The 12,653-nt window shown below is 38.4% G+C and overlaps 1 protein-coding gene across 2 annotated transcripts in view; it reads right to left on the bottom strand.

Annotated features, from left to right (window-relative positions):
• Positions 1–796: 796 nt before the first annotated feature.
• The window catches only part of CDH6 (cadherin 6), a 137,910-nt gene continuing 126,053 nt past the window's right edge, over positions 797–12,653 (bottom strand). For both annotated transcript variants that reach the window (XM_019483351.2, XM_006276324.4), the window contains one exon: positions 797–8,729. In XM_019483351.2, the coding sequence (XP_019338896.1) occupies positions 8,239–8,729 (491 nt within the window). In that variant the 3' untranslated portion in view covers positions 797–8,238. The remainder of the gene's footprint in view (positions 8,730–12,653) is intronic.

The following is a 12,653-nucleotide window of genomic DNA, read 5'->3' as shown; positions in this document are numbered from 1 at the left end:
TGTTGCTGTGTACCTCATATTAAATTTCATCAGTATTTCTGAGATCCATCTAAGATTGAGTTTAACCTGAGCCAACTGAGTCATTTAGTTGATTGACTACAGAATCAGTAATTAGTTTAACTACTTAGTGGCCTCAGTCACTCATTTGGCCTGATTTAGCCCTATACTATCTTTACCTATGCTTTTGGTGAAACACTGCTTTGCAGTGACATTCCCCACCCTTGTACCCACCTCTGTTTGTTATAGGTGCCTTTGAATAAGATGGAAATTCATGGAGTGATTTTTCTTATAAAACACTAAAATAAATAATTTCCTTTGAAGGTAGTTCTGTTTGTGTGAGAGACTTTCACTAGGCAAGTTGGGGTTCAGTCTCAATATGGTTGAGATATGGATATCTTCAAAGTGGATATTATGCATTCCTTAGTAAGGCAAAACTCCTATACACTTCAGTGGGAACTTTAGTCAATCGAAACCAGCTATAAATATTGGTAACTGCTCTGAGCTTATGACAAAATAACAGTGGCTCCAATCTCCTGCTTCAAATAAACCTCCATAAGAGGATGTGACTTCATCCTCATCATTTTTTCCTCAGGGCCACACCAATCAGACCAGGTCTTATTCCTTATGCAGTTTGTTACAAGTTAAGCATTTACAAGCGGCATTTAAAGAGTCAAGCCAATTAGTGCCTGTCCTTCAGTAGATGTAGAATTTCTTCTGTAGATTTACTCCATTATTTTATGTCAGGTTTTTAAAATACCAGCTGTAGATTAAGAGAATTAAAAAAAAAAAAACCAAGTTAGAAAAAAACAATTTATTAAGTAGTATCATATAAATAACTTGTTACAAAAATCGATTTGCAAAAAGGCAAATTTGCTCTTTCTGTGAGAAATCACTGTTCAAATTGGTTTCTCATTAAATCCTTAAATCTCAACCAAAAAAAGCTATTACAGTGAACAAGAAATATAAGGGGGAAAGAGTGCACATTTGCCATCTGACCATAACAAATGGACCAGCCATGCTGCAATAAAGGTAATTGTTCCAGCGGGGGGTCTCTTTGTAATGTAAAGGACCTTCCAGATGTACACTTTCTAAGTGATGAAAATCTTATCACCCACGAATGCTCCTTTTTTCTGAATGGTGACTGGTTCCATCTGACTGGTCCCACTGCTGAACCAGGGAGTGATGTTGAGAGCGACTGTATGACTAGAGCACGCCAGCTAGTATATCTTCCCAAGTGGTGTCATCAGTTTCAATTTATGCTTGGAAGTATTTTTAATTAAAAAAATCAATACCAAAAAGCATTTATTTTAGGGGTTTAAAAATCACAAATCACAATAGGAGTTTACCAGATTGATTCAGCTCAGTAGCACAGTTAAGATGCACATAGCATTTATTATAAGGCCTTTTTTTCTCTTTAAAGTTTAATTTTCAAAGCAATGAAAGTCATCACAGAAATAAAACAGTACAGACATGTTGAAGAATTTTTTGTTTGTCAAAATCCATAACAATTTAATGTTTTCTGTTTTGTTTCTTTGTTGTGTTCACCTGAATGCCTAATAATTCTATACATTTGTTTCTTTAATAAACACTAACCTAATAGATCATAGAAAACTAAAAGCTTATAGAAAGTGTTTCCGGATGTATTTACATCGATAGTGCAGTCTTGTAGTAAAGGACAAGAGCCCAATGGAGTGGAAAGGTTTTCCCTATATGCTGGGCTTATGCCTTATCAAATCAACCCCACTGAGGGAGAAATTGAAGTTTGTGGCCCGTGTTTTAAATAAACGCACACAAAAGAAACAGCAATTACAATAAAAGCTCATATGAAATCTAACAACTCTATGCATAATATGATGGTCCTGCTGCTTTAAATGCCATGGTCCTGCCTAGCATATGACGGATTACACAATATGTCTCCCAATATAACCATTTTCCCTGCTCCCCTCCCAGCAACTCCCTACCCTCGACTTCTTTACAAAGAAATCAAATCCCTAATGTGCACCTTAAATATCCAGTGCTAGATTTCCTGAATAACCAAGGGAAGTATTGGATGTGCAAAGGATGTCAGATTGGACTATAAGTTTGGTATTGCAAACTGATGAACAAGTTCAACATTGTTTCAGCTGTGCCTAAATTAAACTGCCAGGGAGGGACCATAAATCAAGGGCATTAAAATACACAAGATACTTTGCTTCATCAATTTTTACACATGAGCCAGCTACTGTATGTCCCTTCTAATAGAACAACTCATGAAGCTGTAGACTTTAATTATGGTTTTGCCTCACTTGTTTATATATACAAACCTCTTTTAGAAAAATCATTCTTTTCAAATAGTAAAAGGCTGTGTGGGCTTGTCTTTCACTGGAGGAAGCTGTGGCACCACAATTTGTAAAGGGCTAAAAGGAGAACTGCATTTCACAATCTATGAAACAGTTTGCACTCATCCCAACTGTTAATTAGTTGGGTCTCATTATTTGATTAAAAAAACCAAACCATACAGTGGCCTACCATGCAGTGTTGTATGGTAGGCCACAGGGACTTTGGATCATCTGCTGATAGGGTAGCATCCAGATCAGACATCATCAAGATGTAACTAATATATAAAAGTAAAACATACTAATAAAAATAAAAACTTACAGTGCTGACTTGCAGCAGTTTATATTATTGAGCTGTGGGACCTTTGCTTCCTAGAGCTTTTCACTGAATCTTATTTTGCAAGAACAAGATTGTGAGGAGGCTCAGTCTTGCTCATGAAAATTGGCTTCAGGAAGAACTCAGGAAGTATTAGAGCAGGCCACAAGGAACCAACTGACCATTGTTGTCCCCAGTGAACATTGAGGTTTCTCATTTAGAATGTGCCTAATTTTAAATGCTCATTATTTGCTCCCCTTCTCTCACAGAGACGCACCAACACATACAGATTTCCATATCTAATGTTGCCATATTGCTCAATATTAGCTACCAACATGGAAGCTATAAAGATCCAATTCATTTTTTTCTGCAATAGTATTATAGATGCTAATGTTGTGCCTTAAGGTGCACCTTTTTACTTGAAAATTTCGGAGATGTCAACATACCTTTTAATTTTTTTCCACATTTAAGAAATACAAAATACATAGAATCAAGTAAGAAATTATACTAAATTAGATGTAAAATGGGCATGTTTATCCTATCTCCTAGGAATAATTTAGAAAATGTTACTTTGGGGGTTGATGTATTGCCTTAAAATCTGCAGATCTCCAAGTGCTTTACAAAGTGGGAGTTTTACATTTCATCCTGGTTTACAACAATGGAAGATGAAATTCAAAGAGATATGATTTCTTCATAATCAGACAGCATATTAATTAATGTTAGATGTGGGACTAGAACTCCCCTCCTGTAATGGAGTTAGTGGGGCTTGAAGTAGACACTGGGACTCCCCTACACTGAGTTCCTTCAGGATCCTGCCTTGAGTCATCTTATCTAGAGAGAGAAATTTCTCTGAATAGCTGTAGAAGAATAATGATTCTGCAGAAGCTATTTTGGTGCAACTCCCCAGGCTGACAGTTTATTTCTAAAGAATTGCCCCAGTTCGGAATATAATCCCTTTTATTCTAGAATGAAGTACCCACGGAGAGAATAATACTGAAGTAACCATCACAGAATAATAATTCTGCTATAGCTATGCTAGAAAACTTGCCTGTGTAGACAACCACATAGTTCCTCTTCACCCTAAACTTACTCTATATCTTTCAATAGCTTTCCTGTTGTTAATCATCCAGTTTATCACTACCCAAACCAAATAATTCAGCTGAATCTAGTATTATTTCAAAGTCTCCTTTCACTTGAAAAGATACATGTTTGATTGGGGCAGCATTCCATTATCTTGACACAGCCTAGAAACCCAGCTTGCAGGCTGTAATCTGACACTCATTTGTCTACAAATGACAATTTTAGCATTCTAGTCTCTGAATTAAGGTAAAAGATGTGGCAGAGATGCAGTTTATAGACTACATGGCTGCACACAGACATGTGTGAATGTTTGGTTCCCTGGGGACATTTGTCCATGGGGAATGCCTGTGCAACATGCACTCTGGCGCATGGCAAGTTACCCCAGGTGGGGTAGGGGAGACTGGGGCTGGCACTGGGCTGGCCCCAGCAGCCTTACCTGTGGTCCTGGGGGCCTCCTGGGGCTGTAACAGTGGCAGTCCTGCCACGCGAAGCCTGGCCAGTAGTGGCGTGTGGCTCCAGCTGGCCAGGCTCCAGCTTCGGGCAGCACATTTTGCTGCCCCATGTGTACTTCACTTTTTCCACAGGTCAAAAAAACCCCTCCATGCTGCCCCCTTGCAGCATGGAGAACAACTGAACGTGTGGTATGTGGAACTGCAGACATGTCTGCACGGTCACATACTGCACGGCCGTGCTCATCTGGACATGGCCATTGAATCAGAGGTGCATAAATTTGATAGCACAAAGTGAGCTGTTGCTTTTGCTCTTGCTCATGAAAGCTTAGGCATCTCTGATTAAGTTAATCTATAAAGTGTATCTCTACTCTGCCTTCTACCTTACTTTAGACTAACACTGCTAACTGCCTTTCGCTGCTCATGAGTTAGTTTGGCATAGTCCTTTCATCCACTAATAGTACAAGCTGAAATGCAAATATTACTGCAAATTTTCTTTATTGTAATATGGCACTTGAAATATTTGTTGTTCAGAACTGGTATTCTTTAATTGCACGTTGTAGTACAAGAGATAAAGGATAATGTGGTACCAGGACACCCATAGGTAACCTTTTCTGGCTGTGGGCCAGAATGAGTCAAGATATGGTCAGAGGTGGGCAGGTGCTAGGATGCTGCCATCACCATTTATTTTGCCAGCAGCATGGGGAAAGTGCCTGTGGCCAGCACTCCTCCATACTGTGACACAGAGAGAGTGCCCAAAGAAGGCAACACCCACCACCAAAGCTCCATGTCCATGGGCCAGATCCAAAGGTTCCACAGGCTGAATATGGCCTGTGGGCCATAAGTTGCCAACCCAAGCTGTGAAGGAAATAGAAAAGGCTGAATTTGTCACCTTTTGCTAGATGAGATACTACGTACATCTCATTTGAGAAAAAAATCATTGCTTATAAACTGAATGGAAAAAGAAAAAGGTGCGAGTATGTACGCACCTGCCTCAGCAGAATTTCTTAGATGAATGTATTTGCTACTCAGTGGGCCCATCTACATGAAACATATAGTGTGGAGTTGACTAATTAGCTCCACAGTAAATTTCTTGGTGTCTACATGTGCAGGGCAATTAGGCTTGAGTAAACTAATTAATCCTGCAGCAGGATAGCACCTGTAAATACAAGTATTTACAGGTGCTATCCTGCTGTCAAGTTTTTTACTCCATAGAAGTGCATGTGTAGACACTGATTAGGCTGCCTGCCAGCTATCCCTGCACTGGAGCACCCTCATGCCCCAGCCAGTCCCTTTGCAGCACATTGAGCCAGGGAGGAAGAAATCCTGGACTAACGGGCTAATCCCTGAGCCCCCTTCCAGCTAACTCAACATGCTACGGTCCCAGGTATATGTTCAAATGGCACATGCAGGAGCAATAAACTCCATAGTTTATTATTTTACATTAATTGCGCATGTAGACATACCCAGTTTGTCACTATAATTTTGGTATCAGTAAATGACACAGTTTTATATCTGTTCATACAAGCATGAATGGCCCATTCTCTAGTTACTATGTCATTTTACCGACAAGATAAAACGATCTGTCAATAAAAATCAAAATTGTAGCCTGAACTGCTACTACATATCACTAATTCAGACCTAACGCTTTAGCCTATAAGAACATAAGTAATGTATTTTACCAGAACAGGCCAGTGATGCATCTAACTTTTTGCCCCAAATAATGGCTAATGTAACATTAGTTAAGGGAAAGCATAACAAGCCTGATTTCTAGTGGAATTTAGGTGGTTAAAGAGAAGATGTGCTTAATGGGATTTTCAAAATGTCTAGTCCTCTAACTCTGATTGTTGCATTAGGCACTAAGGTCCAGATCTTCAAAGATATTTAAGTACATAACTCCTTGATATCAAGTTCCTTTGACATCTGAAATAAAGGTGCCTTTGATCTTCTCAACCTTATGCATGTTTGAATATTCCATTAAGCATCTGTCGACATTGTCAGGACCCTGGGTATTTGTAGAAATTTGGCTTCAAACTCTCAGTTGTGTAATCACATTGAACTGGGAGGAGATTTCCTTCTAAGCCAAGTTGGTATTCAGTTTGATGTACCAAGGCTGATATCTTTTTACTTTATTTCCTTGATATTTTACCAAAAAAATTATACTTATGTCTAATTCTTTTTGGAATCTCATTAAACCTATAATTAACATTCCTGAAGCAATGAGTCCCACAGATTATATGGTATTTGTTTCCCTTTGTCCCTTTTAATTTGCTGACTTTTAAGTTCGGTCTGGTCTTTGTATTGTTGAATAAAGGAATAAGTTTTTGGTTTTTGTTCAAACTGAGTTATTTATGGTTTATTTATGGTTATTTATGGTTTCAAGGAAAGGAAAAAAAAAACCCTATTGAGTGGAATTTAAACCTTAAGATACAATTGAATATATAAAGAGAAACTTCAGGGTTTTTTTTCATACGTTAAAAATAACTAGTTTTGTTAAAGTGGTAATATGGTCCTTTGATAGAGTAATTCAGGAACTAAATTAGAAAAGTATTGGTTACATATTTCCCTTGACATCCTAAAAGAAAGAATACTTTGTTGATTACTTTTGCATCATGCACTTGAATTGTAAAGGGGAGATATCAGCCTGTACCAAGTACTATAGCATCATTGTTTTCCCTTGAACAAGAAATGGCTTCTCTTGGCTTGGCACATAAAATGAAGAAACCATCTGTTTCAAATGCTCTCTCCTGAAATCTTGAACACTGGTTGACACACATAGCAAGGAGAGTGTATTAAACCCTTTTGTTCTCACCACTGGAATGCTGAATGATTTCTATTTATTTCCGCATTCAGGGCTTGTAGTTACAAAAATGATTAGCAGTGACTTACTGTGAAAATATTTTCGATCTTTCCATCTTCAAAGAAGGTTTGAAACTGTATCCATCTAATCCTTGCAACATCCCTGTGACACAAGCAGTATCCTTCCAATTTACTGACGTCAAAAAATGGAATCAGCAAATCAAATTGTATATGAACTTAAGGATGTAGGGTACCTCTTTACTTCTTTGTACTTGCAAAGCCTGAGGGTGGCAGTCTCTTTAGGGCTGTCATTCACTTCCTACACATATGGGTAAGCAGAGGAATGACTGGAGTCTGACTCCATCTCACTAACTTGCTGGCCACCACAGATGTACAGGGGGAAATAGTCTGTGCCTAGTATAGGATACAGCACAGCTACATTCTGTTCCTTGTGAAGGCTTACTCCAAGTCACAATCTAGCCCCAAGTGATTAGATGACTTGCACGGTGTCACAGAGATGGTGTTAGCACTGGACTAGTCCCTAGGAATACTGCCCTTCGAGGTATAGATTTCACACACTGTGGATCATATAGCATTTCCCTATGAATGCTAGGTCAAAAGAATATACACACAGTGGTCTACAGAGAATTATATGTAATGTGTTATTGTGGTTTTATGCTTGAGGGAAATGGCAAGTTCAAAGAAAATGCTTATATTTAAATGGCCATTAGACCTTTTTAAATTCATGAATAAGATTTACTCTCATCTTGTCCTTATAGTCTTTTCAGCTGACTCTAGTTGTATAATAAACCTTCATTCCATCAGTGTTACTTTTGACTATAATATTTAGGTTAAACTGTAATACCTCATTACATTAGGATGTGCAATACACAATCGACAGAGCAGTCATCTGAACTGTATAATCTGAATACAGTAAAAAGGTTAAGTGAGATGGAACAGTAATATACTCTAATTTACAATATAAGCAGAACAAGTAAAAATATTGCTCTCCTCCAATTGCCATTTGCCTCTGCTTATTCTGTGCCTGTATGACTGGCTTGGTAAATAAGGTGAACTAAAAAATAAAAATCTTGCCTCTTGGAAGCTCATAAAATTATACTAGAAAAAAGTTTTCTGACATTTGATTCACACAGACTGCAGTCTTTAGACAATTGGAACTGGTAGAATAGAGAATCCTTTTCTGAGCTGTGGATATAGAGAAAGAAATAACCACTTCACGTATCTCAATGCTGTTTCTGGAAATGAAAAAGGCAACATATTAAGAGTCTTTGTCACTGTCCACAGCGCCGTACATATCAGCCAATTTTTTAAACCGAGGCCCCCAGTCACTGAGATAATCATAGTCTTGATCTCCATCCGTAGTCACCGACTCCAAGGAGCTGAGGGACTCTGCAACGGAGCCATTACCTTCATATGCGTAGGTTGCTAAAGAGTCATATGGGGGTGCAGTGGGGTCTATATCATTTTCCTTTAACCTTTGGTTAATGAAATCTCTGACATCAGTGTTATCTCGTACTGCTGCAGTCCGGCGTGGCATAAAAAGTGTTTCTGGCACGATGTCTCTGCGTAATTTATTGTCTTCTATGGCTTCAGGGTTTCTCAGTGTACCAATATCAAAAGCTTGGGTATCTTCTTCTCCGCCACCTTCATCATTGTAACTGACAATGTTGTCTCTGATGTCCTCTTTGGAAATAATCAAAGGTTCTTTCTTTCGCTGCCGCCTCAGAGCTGCAAACAACACCACTGTAACTGGAAATAAAAATAAAATAGAGGAAAGAGGGTCAAAGGTAACCCATCAGTCAATTAAAGCTTGTGCTGCTTGAACTCTGAGTTTTAGGAGTCACTCCACAAAACCGCAAATTCAAATGATTGATTTTCAGATTATACCATGTCTGCCTATGATCATGTTGGGAGTTGGGAGTGGGATTCATATGAGAAAAGAAGGGGATTTCAAGCTTACAGGAAGCCGTCCAGTGCAGTGTTTTATCAGTAGCTGCATTTTTATCCTGTGTTACGTAGAAAGTTCTCTAAAAAAAAAAAAAAAATCAAACCCCACCCTTCAAAAAAGAAAAAGTACTGTGATATTGAGTATTAATTATTTTGACTACCTGAAATACTATCAGAATTGTGCTAATGGCATGGTTAGTAGATCCTGAGTTATGATGAACAGTTAGCAAAGTTGCATATCAAACTTTACTTTTCCATGAAATACTTTCTGTTCCTGGATGGCAGTGCAGCAGATGGGGCAGATTCTTAGTAACTGATATCAACTGTGCTAGTTCTATTGACTTCCTTGGAGCAGAAGCCAGTTTTGAATGTGTTTCTGTGATGGAAACCCATAGCGTTATCTGAGCACAGGGAAGATGTGGTTTTGATGTAATTATTACTGGACAATCCTATTAACAAAAATATTCTTAAAAAGTAAACAATTTGCACTAGCTGAGGATTTTGTTCCATATATCTAACTTTAAAGATGATTTAATCATCAAAACATGTGAGGTTTCTTAACCATTTTTTCTTTCCCTTTAATTCTTAAGTGTGTGATTTATTTGTTGAAGGTGTTGTATTTATAGCCAAGATTCTGCCAAAAGCACTTAATTAAACATGCACCCATTTACAGCTTCACTAAGGACACTGGAGCTCCAGATGGGTAGAAGGGTTCATGCTCATAGAACTGATTTTTAGATCAGGGTCTAGGCTAGCTAATAAGTAAAACACCATTGCCTTTGGTTTCTTATCTGGATTCCACTTATCTTTTTTCTTAAAATGATAAATGACTATTTACCACTGAATGGCATTAACAACAACAATGTGGTGCTGTACTGTAATTATTTATGCTGCAGTACTCCCTGTAAATCCCAGTCATGGATCAGGACTCCATTGTACTACACACTGTACAGGAAAAAAATATGTACGATGATTTCTGTGACTACCTTCATAATAACTTGTTAAATACAAGTAACACCTATTCTATTTTGTTTTTTTCACCCAAATATGCCCTTCCAGGCCTGACCCTACAAATATTACTTGAGTTTAAATGGGATGCCTTTTGTATATTCTAGCATTTCAAAGCTTTTTTTTTTTTTTAATCTCTCATGGCAGCCAACTTCCAGATTCTACATAGATGGAGAGCTGGATGGCTGTTGCAGTCTGCTCCTGTGCACGCAAAGTACCCATTAAAGCCAGTGACAAGTTTATGTGCCTAAAACATATAGATTTACATAAAGTTCCTATTCTTGCAGTGTCCTTCTATTTTAATTGATAAAAGTCAGGAAACCATCTTCAGAGGTTATCTGAGATGTGATGGCTTGGTAAATGAAGTGAAGACAAATTGGAGGGTCAGTCTTGATGATGATGAATTATTCATTTTCTAGTATCTCCCTAAAGATTTTAACCCAACTAGACATTTTCTGTGCTTATTGTACAAGCATGGAATAAAGGAAGTTCCTATCCTAGGGAGAACTGTCAGAATCTATAGAAGGGGAGGCTAGTGTTTAAGGAAAGATGCAGATCATTGTGGAGGAAACCCGAGAGTATTTGAAAACACAGAAGACAGTTTTGAACATGTTCCTGAGATGTAAGAGCCAATACAGTTATCTGAGCACAGAGAACATATGGTCCTGATGTGGACTGTCCATGGAACTGATACGGGATAGTCCTGTTAACAAAAATGTTCATATAAAAATAAATGCTAAAATGGTACTTTCATGAATAACAGCTAACATCAAGTGTGTTTTATTCAAAGGGCTTTGATTTCAATTAAAAATAGAAAAATGCTGTGTTAAACTCAAACTACAGTCTTCTTATATCTACATCAACTTTTAACACTACCTGTGAGTTTCCAAAAAGCAATCTGGACCTTCTCAGATTCTAAATTTGGGCACTATTTCCTACCACTAAACACTGAAATCAGAAAATTATAGAGTATTGTTAATTGAAAATCTGCTTACACTGCATAGCGACATGAGCAATAACTGACATAAAGTGCTACTTAGAAAAGGGAATCAGTTATTTCCAATTGACACTAAACAGGAAATCGTTTAAAGTCAGATTGATATTAATGAGCACAGCTGTACTGAACTCATGCAAAATGGTTTGCAGCACTGGACTTTTTTGTGATAAGTGTGGTGGTGGTAAGTGGCTTCAACCCTTAAAGACAACAAGCTTTAAAAACTGACTGCAATTCCATGTGAATTGCAAGCTTCCCTGTCATTTTTGGAATTTGCCCTGAATACAGGCAGTGCATATCTGTGCAGACCATTACCCTTTTTAATAAAAAAACTGCCTAGATCTGACTGCAACATATCCCTAAGACTAGCTAGGGATTCCCACCCTTTGTATTTACTGATGCTGGAAGGAGAGCAAGCCACATCCTTTTGAAAGGCGTACTATTTGGCCCAACTCAGTATGCTCTTTCAGCACAGAAGGAGGTGTTGTATCTATTTCAGTCCTCCTCATATGCCAAAATAACACCAATGCTAATGCAAATACCTTGCACCTGGTATGGTCATTTACATCTGTGTGAAATGCATGGAAATGGATACACCCATTGTTAGGGAGGGGTGACTGATTAGGAAGTGTTTTACATTATTCAGGGGTATAGGTTGCAGCGGTGTTGGTCTAAGGACATAGGCAGACAAAATTCTTTGGATAAATCTGATACCTTTTATTAGACCAACTAAATAGTTGAAATTTTTTTTCTTAGCAAGCCTTTGGGTTTCAAAACCCTTCATCAGGCTGAGGAAGCATCTGCAGCCGGTGTGTGCTCTTCCTGGATGGAATTAACAGTAAAGAAGCCAGAGGCTGGTATGCAGGCAAGAAAGGCAGTCAGTGAAGATGTAAATTGCGGAGTCAGTGGGTGAGAGAGAGGTTGGGGTAGTTGGAGGGGCAGAAGGGGGATGAATGTAGGAGGTAAATAGTGGAGTGGTACCTGGGGACTCAGATGTCAGGCAGGTTACAATGTGTCATAAATTCAATGTCTATATTTAGTCCATGGTTTTTTGTATCCAGGAGGTTGATGAAGTGAAGTTCATAGGCTCATTTGTGAAAAGTGTTTTGTAAATTCCCTTCTTGTATAACGTGGTCTGTATTTTACCATTCTAAATAATGTGGTCTGTATTTTACCATCCAGAATGGTAAAATATAGACTGTGTTATACAAGAAATGCACAGACCAACATACATATCTGCACAGATGCAGCAATCACCCTAAACACACCAAGAATGCTGTGATATACAGCCAGATCCTCAAAGACCACTGAATTTGCATTGAGGAGAACACCTGGGATTGCCATCTCATAAATCTTAAAAAGGCTTTCACTCGATAAGGACTCTCCTCCAGACAGATAGATTGCAAGTTTGAAAGAGCCACCCAGATACCATGTGAAGAATTGCTGTGGTACAGAAGGAAAACCTCCAAGAAGTGCACACTGCTGGTTATGACATATCACCCCTTCCTCAAACCTATACAGAAAATCCTCAAACAATTGCAACCCATACTAGAAGGAGACCCAATTCTTAAAGAGATCTTCCCAGAACCACCCATCCTAGCCTTCAAACAAGCACCAAATCTCGCTAACCTCATCACCAGAAGCAAACTTCCTATGGTCCAAAACACAATGAATGGATCCAGACCATGCCATGACATGAAATGCAAAACCTGCCAACACTTCTC

The sequence above is a fragment of the Alligator mississippiensis genome, chromosome 5 (genome assembly GCF_030867095.1).
Source record: "Alligator mississippiensis isolate rAllMis1 chromosome 5, rAllMis1, whole genome shotgun sequence".
NCBI classification, from domain to species: Eukaryota; Metazoa; Chordata; order Crocodylia; family Alligatoridae; genus Alligator; species Alligator mississippiensis.
This window is presented reverse-complemented; position numbering and strand designations above follow the sequence as displayed.